The sequence below is a fragment of the Bos taurus genome, chromosome 5 (assembly GCF_002263795.3).
Source record: "Bos taurus isolate L1 Dominette 01449 registration number 42190680 breed Hereford chromosome 5, ARS-UCD2.0, whole genome shotgun sequence".
NCBI lineage: Eukaryota > Metazoa > Chordata > Mammalia > Artiodactyla > Bovidae > Bos > Bos taurus.
This window is the reverse complement of record NC_037332.1, coordinates 29,890,063-29,906,211: the sequence shown is the minus strand read 5'-3', so window position 1 is coordinate 29,906,211 and position 16,149 is coordinate 29,890,063. Positions and strand designations below refer to the sequence as shown.

The 16,149-nt window shown below is 53.1% G+C and overlaps 1 protein-coding gene across 1 annotated transcript; it reads left to right on the top strand.

Annotated features, from left to right (window-relative positions):
* Positions 1–2,500: 2,500 nt before the first annotated feature.
* AQP6 (aquaporin 6) lies at positions 2,501–8,390 on the top strand. The gene is made up of 4 exons (XM_002687279.6): positions 2,501–5,068; positions 5,860–6,018; positions 6,283–6,363; positions 7,018–8,390. Exons 1-4 carry the CDS (start codon positions 4,676–4,678, stop codon positions 7,228–7,230), a joined length of 846 nt encoding a protein of 281 aa, XP_002687325.1. The 5' UTR covers positions 2,501–4,675; the 3' UTR covers positions 7,231–8,390.
* Positions 8,391–16,149: the final 7,759 nt, after the last annotated feature.

The following is a 16,149-nucleotide window of genomic DNA, read 5'->3' as shown; positions in this document are numbered from 1 at the left end:
GGAGGGTCGGCCCTCTCAGCCGGCCTCTGAGCCTCCGCTTCCTCTTTCCAGGTTTTTAGTGCGGTGGGTGAGGGGATACGAGGGAGATGACCTTGAATCCTTCCCTTTCTGTCATGCTTATTGTTCCTCCTCCTCATCTCCCCATCATCTCTCCTCCTCCTTCTCCTTCTTGCTCCCCCATCCCTTCCCAGCCCTGAGATAGGACCTTAGCACTCACACTGCCCCAAGTGGACTTGCACACACACACACACACACACACACACACACACACACACCTGCTCATACATGGAGATGCCCACCCTGGTAGTCTAGGGTGCCAGGAGACAGGCCTCTGAGTGAGCGCACACAGCTTCCTGGCAGGCAGCTGCAGACAGCCAAGTACGGGGCTTGACAAAAACTCTTGGAGCATGAGTGATCTCAAAAGCATGCCACTAGGGCCCAGGAACGCTAGGTCCAGGGACACGCTGGCTAGAGCAAGTTCTGGCCGAAGTCCACCTGTCCTGGACAGGTAAAGGACCGAGTTCCAGGCCAGGCAGGGTCCCAGGAGACTCTGCTCCAAGTCAGCTGGAGACCAGGGCCACCACCCACTCAAGGCTCTCAACCCCGGGGCCCGGAGCAGGGGCCTCAGGTGCGGCTTGTCCTGGACCATTTCTAACCCAGCACAGTCTTCACAGCTCTCACTGGAGTGAGAAGGGAGGTGACAATCCTAAAAATCACCATTATCTGACTTTCTCCAAGGCATCATCAGCACATTCACTCCTAACAACATATTGCTGCTGCCACTGCTCAGTCGCTTCATTCGTGTCTGACTCTGTGCGACCCCATAGACAGCAGCCCACCAGGCTCCCCCATCCCTGGGATTCTCCAGGCAAGAACACTGGAGTGGGTTGCCATTGCCTTCTCCAATGCATGAAAGTGAAAAGTGAAATTGAAGTCGCTCAGTCATGCCCGACTTTTAGCAACCCCATGGACTGCAGGCCACCAGGCTCCTCCGTCCATGGGATTTTCCAGGCGAGAGTACTGGAGTGGGGTGCCATTGCCTTCTCCAACAACATATTAGGGAGGTGGGAACTAACGTCTCCACTTTTTTTTTTGGCCTTGGAGGTGCAGCTCGCAGGATCTTAGTTCCCCAACCAGGGACTGAAACTTGGCCCCCGGCAGTGAAAACTCAGAATGCTAACCACTGAACCACCAGGGAATTCCCATCATCTCCACTTTAAAAGTGGGGAAGCTGAGGTGACAGGAGTTAACACCGGTCAGGGATGCGGAACACACTGTAGTATTCAAATGCTTTCTCTTTCTTATCAAAGGCTCTCAACAGACAGGCATGACTGCTGTTTGGTGCCTGTGTACAGGTGCAGAAATTGAGGCCAGGTAATATGCAGGGACTGGGACGTGTCCTCAGGCCCTCTATGACCCTGTCTGAGGGGAGCAAAGGAGGGAGATGCCCTTGAAATTCACTGGGACAGCCCCTAGGCAGGGAATTCCCCCCACCCCTCCGTGCCAGGGAGTAATGTCACTCACACTGTGCCCACAGCCACATTCCTTCAGCCTGGAGCATTTCTTGAAAGAGTCCTTCATGCCACGCAAGCCTGGGAGTCTGCACTGGAACAGTGGCAGCACCAAGGAGGTCAAAGTCAGAAGTAGCCACTAGTTATTCCCAAGCCCATCTTCTCTATGAAGTTTGCCCTGACTCTGCTGGAGGGGGAAAATTAGGGCAGGCTTCATAGAGGAATTGAACTTGAGCAAAGTCTTGAAAGAAAACCAAAAAAGAAAAGCATTCCAAACCCAGAGTCTCCACTACTCGGTGACTACCCAGGCACGTTTCAAAGAGCCAGCCAGGCAGAGGGAGACGTGAAAATCACAGATGAGGCTGGGAATGGCCGAGAGAGGTCCCCAGTCACTTGAAGGGAGCCAGGAACCCAAGGAGGGGCCCCGACTCGAACCCAGGAGAAGGGCTGCCTCTTCTTCAGGATCAGAGGGAAGCTGGCAAGGGCACAGGGGGCTGCAGGGACAGGGGACGGGGGAGAATATACTAAGTCTTGCCAGCTGGTTTCACTTTCTGGGTAGAGCAAGAGGCAAATCGATCTGCTGGAAGAAAGCCAGAGCAAGGTAGCGTACTCAAAGAGAGTAGGAAGATTTGAAGTAGGGCTTAGAATAGGGAGAGAGCTGCCTGGAGACAGTGTGGTGTATGGATTACTGAGACCCCTACTGAGGCCAGAGACCATAGGCTTGTCAAGGCATCAGTCTGCATGGCTGGGCAAGTTTCTCCAGCAGTGCTCAGCAGCACAGATGGGAGCAGAAGGGTGTGGAGGAGAACATGCATGGAGGAAAATGGTGGGGGGCAGGGAGGGCAAGGTGCAGAGAATGGGAAGCTGGGACAGAGGACACTGCAAGGTGAGACGCCAGGGGATCTGGCTGGACAAGGTAGAGTCAAATCAGGAGGGTGGGATGAACAGAAAGGGGGGAGGGGAGGATTGGGGGAGGGATGTGGCTGGAATTGAAGTGGGAGAGGGTGGTTGGACAGAGCCTGTGGTCAGAGTTGGGATATTTCACTTGAAGATTTCAGAAGGCCTGTCCCAGGTAAGGACAGGCTGTAAGGCGAGCTGGCTGAAATGAAGCAGACATGAAAGCCTCCAGGTCAGGAAACTTATTCACTCATGCATTCATTCAGCAAATATTCATTGAGCACCTGAGCCAATCCCTACGCAAGAGGGTACATGTAGGGATGAACAAAACTTGTTCCTGCCCCCCTAAGGGGCTCCCCGCCTCACTGGGGCGATACATTAACACCATGACAACACCCATGGTGACTGTAGTGTAAATGGCCAGGTGTGGTGAGGAGGCCTCACCCAGGAAAGGGCCAGGTGATGTCAATGCTGAGCCTTGGGAATAGATTGCTGTTGTTCAGTCGCCTACTAGTCGGGTCTGACTCTGTGACCTCATGGACTGCAGCATGCCAGGCCTCCCTGTCCCTCACCATCTCCCAGAGTTTCCCCAATGTCATGTTCATTGCTTTGGTGATGCCGTCCAGCTATCTCATCCCCTGACGCCCTCTTCTCCTTCTGCCCTCAATTTTTCCCAGCATCAGGGACTTTTCCATTGAGTTGTCTGTTTTCATCAGGAATCAATTAGGGCTCCCCCAAACAAAGGACGTGGGGTGGGCTTTCCAGGGACAAGAGAGAGTATCCCCCCAGGGGAGACCAGCATGAAGTATTCTAGAACCACTGGCCATTTGGTGAGGCCAGAGGGTAAAGAACAAGGCAGGAAGTGGGGAGAGGTGAGGCAGGAGAAGCAGGGTCCCAGAGGACCGTGGGGGCCAGGCATGGAGCTCACAGAGGCGACCAGAGGCTTTGAAGGGATTTTAGCAAGGAGCAGCAGGATCAGATTTGCATTTTAGAAAGATCACTCAGGCTGCAGTGTGGATAATTGATTGGAGCGGAGCAAGGGAGACGACAGAGAGAATGGTTGAAGGCTGCAGGGCAGCAGGGGTGGCAAGAAGAGGGCAGTGTCAGGAAATACTTGGGATTCAGCATCAGTAGGACTTGATGCCTTGGCTGGACGGGGGCGGGAGGGCGAGGTCAAAGATGCCTCGCAGGTGCCACCAACTGAGCTGGGGACAACAGCAGGAATGCATTCAGGGGACCCGGGGAGAAATGAGAATCTCATCGTGAGACACGTCACATTTGGGGAACCTGCGGACACCAGGGGACACCTGCTGGGCAGGGACACATGGCTCCGGGCACAGCCTGGGCACTCCGCTGTGGGTAAGAGGTGACAAGTGCATTATTTTAGCAGCTCGTCAGGTTCTTCTTAGGGACAAAACACTTCTGTTTGAGAAAATACCTTGGTATATTGCTGGGGGTTAAAGGGCAGAGCCTGGGTGTGGGTAAACTAAGGCAGCATAGTCACAAGAATGGTAATCTGCCTTGTGAAGAGGCACAAGAGGGCGAAGAGTCAATGGAAACTCCAGACCGGTGGGCAGCAGAGGTACCCACCGCCACAGGTGTCACCAGTTAGCTGTGGAGCAACTGCCCCTCAACCTGCTCCTCTGCACCCCTGCAGGCCCACGTCCTCAGTAAAGTTGACCCCGTTCACATCAGCTTTCAGAAAATGGTGCTCTAGGTGGAAGTGGAGGACAGAGCTTCCTTCACATCTGGGTTTATGGGGTGCAGAATAGTGTGAACCCATTTGGAGGCCAAGTCTGCAGGCAAAGGGGGCCAGGAGACTAGGAGCCTGGGGCAGGGGGTGCACAGGGCCCTCTGACATAGGCCTTGGACTTGGGGATCTGAGTGATCTCATTCTCTCTAAGCTGACGTCGCGGATGGGAGCATCCTAGGGTCACCTGGGCCCCCAGACTGGGTGTCGGCCAGCAGCAGAGTTAGGCCTGCCCCGCTTGGAAAACTCCTGGGAGGTTCCAGTTCAGTGCCCAAGGACAGCCCCCCTCCTTTGGCTGTCATGTGAGTTTAGGGTGGGGCGAGCGTGTGGCCACCCCCACACCTCCCACCCCACCCCCCGAACACACAATACCCTGTCAACCTGCCCCCTGCCAGTCTGACCAGCATGGTCCTTGAAGCAGCAGCACCATAAGGAGCTGCAGGCTGGGGCCGGAGCAGCCCGAAGACAGGAGATCAGAAAAGGCAGAGATCAGAAGAGGAACATAGACCCGGGGGCGATGGAGTCAGGCCGGCACAGCTTGGCTAAGATGCTGGTGTGCCGGCTCTGGATGACCATCAGCAGGGCTCTGTTTGCCGAGTTCCTGGCCACGGGGCTGTACGTGTTCTTTGGCGTGGGCTCGGCTCTGAGATGGCCCTTGGTGCTTCCCTCTGTGCTGCAGATCGCCATCACCTTCAACCTGGCCACGGCCGTGATCGTGCAGATCACCTGGAAGGCCAGCGGGGCCCACGTCAACCCTGCAGTGACGCTGGCCTTCCTCGTGGGCTCCCACATCTCCTTGCCCCGGGCTGTGGCCTACGTGGCTGCCCAGCTGGCAGGGGCCACGGCGGGAGCTGCTCTGCTTTACGGGGTCACGCCTGGGGACATCCGAGAAAACTTTGGGGTCAATATGGTAGGTGCAGGGAGAGGGAGAGGCAGGTCCATACAGGTGGTAAGTGGGGAGGGCCAGGCCGGGGCAGAGGGGATACAGCAGAGCACGTGCTCCACACCTGCCCTGGGGACGTGGGGCCCTGGGGAAAGACCATGGCCTTAGTGCAGGCAGAGCAGGAAGGGGACTGTGGTGTGAGGAACAGTGGGGAGAGGGGGGACAGGAAGAAGCCACACTGAGGACCAGGAGTGGGAGGAGGACCAGGCACTTCAGGGTTGGAGCAGCCAGGGAGAGCTGGGGCTGTTGGGGCAGCAGGGGACCCTGCACCTACTTCACCTCCGCGTCCCCAACCCGTTTCCTCCTGTTCCTCTGTCCCCAGCACTCTGCGGCCTGTCTCACCTCCCCAGATCTCTCTACTTACCCATGTTCCACCTACGTCCCCCAGTCCTCACCTTCCACTCCTACACACTGCCCCTCCCAGCCAGCCCACAGGCGAGCATTGTGCAGCACAGCTTCTCCAGCCTTCCCTCCCCCACAAGCCCTGAGCCCCCACCTCCCCCTGGACCGTGGCCCCGACCACCCCATGGAGTGGGTGGGGTGCTGCTCACTCCCGCAGGGAGCAGGTGTCCGTGTGGGTTCACTTCAGGGTTCACCTGAACCCCAGTGCACCGCTCTCCCCAGCCCATGAGCTCCTTAAGTCATGGGGGGCTGGCGGTGGCAAGGTGTCACAACCTTTACCTTGAGGAACGAGGGCCCAGGGATCACCATCCCCAGGCAGAGTCCGCTGCCTCCAGCATAACCCCCTGCTCGCACAGGTCCGGAGCAGTACCTCGACTGGCCAGGCGGTGGCGGTGGAACTCATCTTGACCCTCCAGCTCGTGCTCTGCGTTTTCGCCTCCACTGACAGCCGTCAGACCACGGGCTCCCCTGCAGCCACAATTGGAGCCTCGGTGGCAGTGGGCCACCTCATCGGGGTAAGGGGCACAGGGGACACCCGCCTGTGTACCCACTGGCCCCTCCCTGGGGAGGCGGCGGGGCCCTGGGGGCCAGAAGTGTCCCTCCCCGAACTTCTCATGCCTTGGAGCCAAGGCTATGCCCCATTTCAGGCCCAGGGCAGGGGGACCCAGAGCCCCAGTCTGGGGGCTGGGGCTTGAGCCGGCGGGGCGGTGGGGAAAGGACTGTCCTCTCCCAGGCCTGCTTTCAGGCTGCTCACACCCTGCCCTTCACTTGCTCCCCAGATCTATTTCACCGGCTGCTCCATGAACCCAGCCCGCTCCTTTGGTTCCGCTGTCATCGTGGGGAAGTTTGAAGTCCACTGGGTGAGACCTTCTGCCGGCAGCCAGGGGAGGGGAGAGGCCCCAGTGCCCATAGGGACTTTCACCAGCAGGGGGGCCCCAGACACTGGGGGATACCTGCCACGAACCATCTTCACTCCTAGTGGAGGTTTCCCTAAGCTCAGAAGACCAGGGCCAGCATCCTTTCCTGCCCACCTCAAAAAGTCAGGGGCATCCAGTAGACTGGCGAGAAGTGGGCCAGGGCCGGCGCTGCACCATTGGCCTGGGCCTCAAGTCCTGGCTGCTTCCTTATTCACTTCCTCCAGCTGGACCAGTTTCCAAACTTGGATAGAGAAAAAGACAAACAGAAATAGACACACAAACACACCAGCAGGGACAGGAAGAGCACTAGCCAGGGTTCTGGGCTGAAACGGGGGAGATGAGAGGGAGGCAGGGGTGGTGGGGGCCTGACCCAGCCCCGGGGAGGCTAGGTCCCTGCACCTGCAGAGACTCAGGGTCGGGGTTGCTAGGGGTGGGGGGGGGTGGGCAGTGGACAAGACTTGTGCTTCTTGAATTTGCCACCTTGTAGAAAGTTCCAGGGCTCCCGGGAGACCAAGTCAACACTGGAAAGCAGGTGGAGTTCCAGAGCCGCCCTGTGGTCTTGGCTCACGAGCAGGGCATCTGCTTCTGCCTCCTCAGATCTTCTGGGTGGGACCCTTGACAGGAGCCGTCCTGGCTTCACTGATCTACAACTTCATCCTGTTCCCTGACACCAAGACCCTGGCCCAGCGACTGGCCATCCTCACGGGCAGTGCAGAAATGGAGAAAATGGAAGGGGAGGAACCCCAGAAAAAAGAAACCCAGGCCAACTCAGAGGACACTGAGATGGAGACTGTGTGTCAGGTGGCATAGAGCTTGGCCTCCGCCCTCAAGCTTCTGAAAAGAGTCCTCAAAGTGGACAGCAGGCTTTATATAACCAGATTTCAGGTTTTCCTGGGGACATGGGGGGCTTGCGAGGTGGGGTGGGAAGGCTTGGCCTCTTGACCTAACAGGGTGGGCGGGGGATCCCCAGCCTTACATTTCTAGAAGGAACCTGGGAAGCAAATCTGCTCCATTTCCTCCTCTTCCATCGCTTTTAATGGGGCCGAGCAGAGGGAGGCAGGGGAATTCATCACCACTCTCCCTGTCTCTCATCTGTCTGGACCCCAGGCAGGACCCTGGGCTTCCAGGTCCCCATGTCTTGGAGAAAAAGGAATCTGAGCCCAGACAGGCTCTCTGCTCAGAGGCTGTGGGGACCTCCGGGAACTCTAACTTCTTACCCCACTGTTGGAAGGAGGATCCAGACTTCCCAGAAGAATCAAGTCCTGGGCCAGCCTCTGAGCTCCAAGGAGGGATGTCTCTGCCCTTGGATGTGGATGGGGGATGTGGCTCCCCCTCAGACTGGGGGCTTCCTGAGGCCAGATTGTCCCCTCCCATTATATCTTCATTCCTCACACCTCCAAATGAGGAAATCAGCAGAGAGCCCCTCCCTTGGGAAGAGCTGGCACAGAGAGGAATCTTTTCTCCAGCTAGTGGAGGGGCAGGATACGGGTAAGGGAGGTTCAGCCTAGATGGGCCTTTCTCCCCAGGTGTTCTGCCTTCCACTCCAACCCCATCCACAGAAACAATCCTGACGGGGAAAGGTCCCGTTGCAGCACTCAGTCCGTGACCTGGGCCTGAAGAAGCCATCTCCAGACTCATTCTTAGCTCTGCCGGGATCCCCCATAAGCTGTTGAATATGCCCCAAGGATGGTGGGGAGTCAGGAATAACCCAGGAAACCAAGATTTGCAGTGCAGTGCCTCTGAAAGACTACTGGAGTCTCACCTAGTTTGTTAATATTTACAAGCTGCTATAAATCTACTCTGCCTATGACCTGGGATCCTGTCTGGATCTCAGCTTCCTCAGCTGTAAGGGCTGTAAAATCTACCCCCGAGATTGATGTTAAACAAGAGATTGGAAAATGTGTTTGGAAGTTAAAATGATAGAATAGAAAAACAAATCCAATAAATGATTATTGTTGCTGTTACTGTAATTATTGGGTTTGAATACAATTGCTGTTGATAATGGGAGGAAGGAGGAAAAAAGGGACAGGGAGATGACTGAGAGGGAGGGAAAAGTGAGTAGGCTTTTCTCATTTCATCTGCTCTACTTACCCAGGGCCCTACCTTCTTCTCTCCTGGACCTACTGACCTTTGTGAGCTTTGTGAGTGTCTGTGTGGGGGGGTGATGGGGGAACAGGAGTCAGGTTGGGGAGGGACCCTGGAATGAAAAGACAAGCCAGTAAAAGTCAATTTTTCTCATCTCTATGGTGCCCGTCACTATGGTACCCTGCACTACAGCAGTCAAAAGCATGAAAAACATAGGTCCTTTTCCATGCCAGTCTCCCAAGGACAGGGCAACAGGGCCCATTCTGTGACAGTGCAGTGACTGAGTCCTAAGAGCTCGTGGCCACAGCAGCCGTGTTCTGTAATACAGTCAGTGCAGAGAACCACTCACATCTCTCCAAGCTGGGCCCCACTCATTCATCTTCACAATCTCTCAGAGCCCAGGGCCTCCTGTGCCCTTTTATGAGCAGCGACAGCTGGGCGTGCACGTGTGTGCACGCGCACACATGCGTGCGTGCAATTGACTTGCTAAAGGTCACCCAGCTCAGTACCACAGACCCCCCCCAAGGTCTCCCCAGCTCCCAGCTTAGAATTTTCCAAAATAGAGCTCCAGGGGGGCTTATACAAGCAGCGGCCAGAGAAAAGAAGGAAGCAGGAACTAGAAGGTTGAAGAGGACAGGGGGGTGGAGCTCCTGCAGCAAGCTCTTAAGCTCCGAGACAAATTATCTCCGCATCCCTGAGAACCAAGCACGCAGTGGGTGCTCAATAAAAGTTTGATGAATGAATGACTGAGGCTGGGCGGCTGGGGAGGGAGGGGAGGTGGTAATTGATCAAGAAAACTCGGGAGTCACTGCTCCAAATAAGCCAAGAAGACAGCAGCTGAGAAGCCTAGGCTCGAAGGCTGGGGGAGCTGGGGAGAGGCTGCACAGCCACTCGAGCTCCTGCGCCTGCCCTAGAGCAGACCGTGGAACCTCTGTCCCAGCTGGCCAAGAGCATGAGGGTGACTGCCTGAAGAGAAAGCAGGGGGCTATTTTCCCAAATAGTTCTTTAAAGCTCTGCTCTGTCAGAATAGACTAGAGCAAGAGACAAGCTTCATGAGAAGTGAGGAATTAGGTTAGAATCTGAAGAGCATCCAAAGTTAGACACAGGAATGAGTAACCAAAGGTTAGCTTCTCCTTCTCTGGAGCCCTTTAATAGGACAGCCGGCCATCTGCTTGGATGTGGGAAGGGCTGGCCTTTGGGGAGCCAAATTTCAGTGGCTCCAGCCAGGGTCTTCGCTTCACAGGCACAACTGGAGCCTGGATGAGGGGCTGGGGAGCTTGGGGAGGACAGAGACCCAACCAGGCAGACCCTTGGTGTGCACTCCCTTCCTCCCTTTTGTCAGGGGAAGTTTTTAATTAATGGTGTGTAATCTGATCTGGCCCTTCTCCCTGCTGAGTGCTGCCTTCAATCAGCGGAGCCATCTGCAATTGCAATTCATAATTCTCCTGAAAGGGAGGGGGGCCTGGGACGGATGCCTTGGTGATTAATACAATTAGCCTTTTATGTTGATGATTGTCTTAGCAGGAGCAGATGATGTGAGCGCAGAGCCTAGGCTGTCGCATCCCCATTGGCTGGCAGACAGCCCCTCTCCATTCCCCACCCCCACTGCCTCCTCCGGGTGTAAAGAGGACACAGGTCTAATCTGGGACCACGCTGCACAGTAGGGGGGCTCCACGGAGGGAGCTCCTGGGACTGAGAGGAGAGGAACAAGACAACTATCCAGAGACGTTCACTTTCCAAAAGAAAATCACTTGGGCCTAAAGGATTCTGTGCGTCAAGGTTTTTTTGTTTCTTAAATAGTAAAGACCATATAAAGATAGAATAGGAGTTGAAAGTTTAAACACGGGCTCCGCTGCATGGACTCTGCCAAGTTACTTCAGGATCCTGAGCCTTAGTTTCCTCATTTGGAAAACAGGGTCTGTTCATAAGGGGCTGGAAGAACCCAATGGGGCCTGACACACAGATCTCATTCAGTGGTGGTTTTCAGCGTAATCGAGGTAGACTGCCATGCCCTCTGCCGAAAAGTTCAGCTGTTTCTCCTGCGGTTTTTAACATGGCCAGGCTATTACTAAAGAAGGGATCACTTTCTCCCCATACACAAGCCTGAGCTTGAATAAAGGAGACAGAGAGGGAATGTGTGTGTGTGTGGAGACAGAGAAGGAACGTGTGTGGAGAGAGAGAGAGAGAGAGAGAGAGAGAGAGAGAGAAAAAGAGTGTGTATGTGCTGTGGGACAATGGGGAGGCAGTGAGGAGGATCCCAGAAAAAAGGAGTCAAAAATCAAACCTAAGAGAGAAGTAAGGCCCTCTTCAGAACACAGTGGTGAAGCATTTGGATGGACTGCAGTTTGGGGGAGACTCAATGAAGCAAAGGAGGCTGGGTGGATATAAAGCCGTGAAAAGAGCAGGGCTTTGAGCACCTGGAATCTCATACGAAAGTAAACAAAAGGGGAGCAGCCAAAAGAGCTGAAGCTTTAAGAGGCAGCATAGATCAAAATCTGTGATCTTTAATCTATAATGAGGTCAAGTGATCTGGAACAAGCTAATTGGGGTTTTGATGGGAGACTTTGCTCGGTCAGGAGAGGTGATCAGCTCACCTCTCTGTGAACTGCTCACAATGCAGTTCTCCATGACCTGGAACATGAAGACAGCTCACAATGCAGTTCTCCATGACCTGGAACATGAAGACAGCTCCTAGCAAGAGGTGTTAACTGATAGATAGCCAATGCCAGGCCTCTGGAATGTCAAGGGGAGGACAGGGAGGGACAGAGGGAGGGGAGAGGTTAGGGCTAATCAAGAGGAAGCTTCCGGCCAAGAGGTCACCACTCGGGCAGCTGGGGCAGGGGGTCTGCACAGCCAAGCTCTGTAATCACTTCTCAGGGGGGAGCAGCTACACTGAGGAGCAGTCACATATTTAGCAAAAGCTACAGAGGGGAGGCATGGTTAGGGAAGGGAGGTTATGAGACTGGGGAGCCCAAAGGCACTAATTAATAGGCTGCAGTTAAAGGGCAGAAAAGCAGGGAATGGAAATTTTTCAGAGCTCTGATTAAGTCAGATAAAGAGTCAGTTTCTGCCTGAGCTGGGGGTGTAAGACGCCAGAGACAGAGACCAGCAATTCCCCTGCACCCCCGCGGACAGATGGAACAAGGCTCAGGCAGGCCAGGGCCCAGCCCCGGTCAGAAGAGAGGACAGGACAGCAGTCCAGGACAGCGACCAGTTACAGAGCACCAACCTAGAGGCCCCTCCCCAGCCCTGTTGATGCTTCCAGGCCTTTCGAGCGGCCAGGTTCAGCCTGAGTCCCAGCTTTCAAGTCATCAGCTCCAGGCTCTCTGTCTGAAGCTTCCAGTTCCTCCCTCCTTTAAAGTTCCACAGCACTCTGCACCCACCTCCGTCCTGGCACTGAACACATCTCTTCATAGTTTTGGGAACACCTCTCTCTACCCAAGCAGGAAGACTTTCTTAAGCAAAATTATATTTTTAGTCTCATCTCCAGGCAACAGGTTCCTTAACTTGACCATCTGTCCCCATTTTTTGTCGGTGCCCATAACATGGCCTTCCAGTTTCCAGTGAGGAAAGTGAAAGTGTTAGTCGCTCAGTCACGTCCAACTCTACAACCAGGCTCCTCTGTCCATGGGATTCTCCAGGCAAGAATACTGGAATGGGTTGCCATGCCCTTCTCCAGGGAATGTTCCCAACCCAGGGATCAAACCCAAATCTCCTGCATTGCAGGCAGATTCTTCACCATCTGAGCCACCAGGGAAGCCCCACTTCCCCAAGGAGGAAAGACCTCTGGCATTCCAGATTTGGTGAGCGAACTGGACGAAGGATTGTACAGATTATCTAACACCTCCATGTAAAGAACCTTGGATGTTTCAATACTGTACTGTGATTTCAGAACTCTACCAGGATGTGTTGTTATATCATGGCCAGAGCCTCACTGATCCACAACCCCTTCTTTTCCCCCTTCTCCAACTCAGGGGTCACATGTAAGGGTTCTGGGGGTCATGACTGGGGCAGATTTTGATTCTCTTCTACACATTGCTTGTCTGCTTCTTCATACCAGTTGTCCTGGGGCTAAGCCTTGTTTTTCCTATACTGCAACTGCCCTCAGACCTGGGGAAACTCTCCGTTTTAATCTCTCTCTGATCACAGCTAAGTAGAAGGTTCCCTTGCCTCCACACTGGGGCTAGCCAACAGCCTACCTCTCATGAACAGCTAATATTTCCAAGCCAAACAATCTGGATGATAAGATGCACCACTACTGTACCAGCCACTGAAGAAAAGCACTGTTACATACCACTGATTATAAGAGAATCTAATTCTCATTAAATTGTATTTTTAAGTGCATTTTACAGTAAGGAAATGATCATTTCTCCTTCAAGTCTTGGCTCCTTGACTCAGATTTGGGAATGGAAGGCCCAAGTGGGACCGCATCACAGGGCTCAAGTCATCTTCCTTAGATAACATTCATTGCCCTCGTATGCACTCAACTCCTCTGTGCATCTGTTGCTATTCCAGCTTTTAAATGCCCAGGCTGCCCCTCACAGTGAGCATCTCTTCTCCTTCAGCACCAGAGCCCACTGAAGAGAACCCCACTTTTTTCACAGAGGCAAAGCAAAACACAAACCCTGCCAAAGCCTGGACTGCCATTTTTGAGATCACCACCTAGCACTCCGACACCAATTATCCAACCACTTCCTACCCTACGGGGCTACCTGCCCCCGAGCCTCCAGACCAGGGCCCTGAGAAGATGCCGAGATTAGTCATCTGCTCTGAAGCGGGCTAAGACGGCGCCAATAAGCTGCCAACTGCAGGCAGTTCCCGTTAAAGCAAAGCAGCTGGAAAGGGCTTAGCCCTTTAATGCTAGCAGCTGTATCTCCACAGTGTGGCTGCTCTGCTGAGGGGCTGGACTCTGTCCAGAAGCATCAAGCATTTAGCCCCAGTCGATGTATATTAACCTAGGAGGAGAGCAGCCAGCTCCCTGGGAAGAGGGGAGGTGGTTCAGTTAAGCACCTCCACCCCCAGGTTTTGCTTTCCAATGAAGAAGAAAAATCCCAGCCCCTTTGTAGGACTCGCTCTACTAAAATCTGGACAAACAGTATCATCTCACAGGCAGAAAGAGCTTTTCTCACAGGTAGCAAGAACAACTCCATTTTTAAAACTCACCTAAGGACAGAGCCACTTATTAGGTTTTTTGTTTGTTTTTAACATTTGGCTGCATTGGGTCTTAATGGTGACTCGTGGGCTTAGTTGGCCCTGCAGCCTATGGGCTCTTAGTTCCGACTGGGAATCAAACCCACGCCCTCTCCATTGGGAGAATGAAGGCTTAACCACTGGACCACCAGGGAAGTCACTCCACTTGTTAGTTTTGACAAGACTTTAGGCCACTAACCAGGCACTCATTCTCCTTTGACCTTATTTTTTTCCTCTGAGGTCTCAAGTATTCTTTGGATGCCAGGTGTACATTTGTGTGAACACAACAAACGGGCTTCCTCTTTTCCAAGAGGCTCCTCAGAGCCCTGGGCTCTGAGGGTGATGAGGGAGAAAGCTGAACAGCCCTCAGAAAGCCCTGGCACAGAGCTGGCTGCTGAAGAGAGATCACTCGAAGACTTCTTACTCAAAGCCAGATGGTGAACATGAGACGGGGTGAGAGCTAATGCCACTCAGGGGAAAGCCAATAAGCTAATCCGCTGACACGTCTCTAGAAGCGGGCTGATGGCTTTGGCTCAGTCTTGCCTGATCTTAGCTCTGGGCTTCAGAGCACACAAGATGCACATGGGTGGCCCAGGAAGACTCCCACGAGGACAAACTTAAGCTCATCCTCCACCAGCCCATCCTTTCTTTCCACACAGAGGACAGCACCAGACCACCAAGCCCAGGTCCTCCAACTGACCCAACAACCCAACATTATGGAATGAATAATCTCCAGTCCCAATGCTTTTCCCAGCGGTCTGGGCCTTCCTGCTCTTTCTGGGTCATCTGTCGAGAGTGCATAGGCACGTCTGCATACAGCCAGCCCTGAGTCGAATTATTTACATACTTAATATCATAGGCCCCATGATGCTGGGGAAGTCTGAAGTAGCAAACACCACAGCTAACCTCCAGAGCAGGAGCTGTAATCTCCAGGTTCTAATCCCAGCTAAACTACAATTTATGAGAAATTGAGTCAAATTACTTCACTGAGTTTGTCATCAGTTGGGATCCCATCACCTATTCCACCCATGTGGTGCGGTCAAATATGTTAAATGGAAGCACCCTGTATATTGTAAGTAACCACATTACGTTTCCTGGAGGCTTTGTGGAGAATCAGTTCTTAATTCTATCTTCATTGATGACCAGAGAAGATATTAACTGGCAAGTGCTTTATTAGAAGTCTAAATATCCATTTACATGTGTCTAAGCCCAACACACATATGGTGTCCAACTGTGTGAGATGCAAGAGTAATGCTGTATAAAAACAGTGAGACTAAATGAAGCCTGGCAAGAGTTACAGAGGGAGAAGGTATACAAAAGGGAAAATTCCTGCTTCCAACTCTGTGTCCCTGAAAAGTGGCCTCCTTTCCCATCCTACACGACTGCAGAGGACAAGGCTCCCACACACTGCAAGGTTATTCCTGGTGACGTCAAGCTGTCTTCAGCCTGACTTCGTGAATAGAAACCATCAACAAATATAGACTCTGAAAATGAGAATCTCACAAATCACCCAAGTTAAGGACCTCTTGGTCTGGGGCCTTTCACTTATTTACAAAATATACCAGCTACAGGAAGCAGATTTTATTTTTTTTAATTACTAAATTCTTAGGTGAAGTGGCCACTCTCCAAACCCTGTTTATACTAACAGCACAATGACTAACATGCCCTGACTCTGCAGGCTTAAAAGCTTTTCGCACCAGTGGCTCAAGCTTGAGTCACGACCGAGATTATCGTTAAAGCACACAGATCAAGAACCTACTGTGTGAGCTACGCCAACTTGAACTCAGCACCTGCCACCCTTGCTTCTCAGGTCTGGATGCCACAGCAGCTCTTTCCCTGCTCCTGCTGAGAATCTAAGAAAAGGTGACACATGATTAAGCAGACTGCTCAGTATCCCAGGCACAGCCTTGGGTCGCCCAAACACTTTCCAATAGGAAACCACATACTGGATGTGCATGCACGTGTGTCTGTCTCCCTGTCCAAAGGCTGAGGTGGGCAGAGAGGCCCTACTATAACCAAACAAAAATACCAAGCCTGGGATCTCTGCTCTCAGCACTCGCACAGTGCTCCTTGTCACTTTGTGCCGCTCGGTAACTGAAGCATGAATTTAGGAACTCAAGATCCCTTTCAGTGCCACAGGGTCAGTTCATAGCCCAAAATGACTTTTTCCCCCCACAGTTAACTCAATTGAGAACCCTACAGTCTTCTGATGGAAACTCAAGATGCCTTCTTGCCCTCTTATTTCTGCAAGCAAAGAACTCACCTTCTCAAGGAAGAAAAAAAACCATTAAATATCCAGTAATAAACACCAACTGTTGCTCCTAAATCAAACCATGTAATGCTTGCCCAGTTAAATCAACATCAAACTCAGGAGCCTTACACAGATGGATGGAGATGAATGGATTTAAAGATGTAAATATTCTGGCTATTAGCAAGTGGGATAATAAAGCTCTG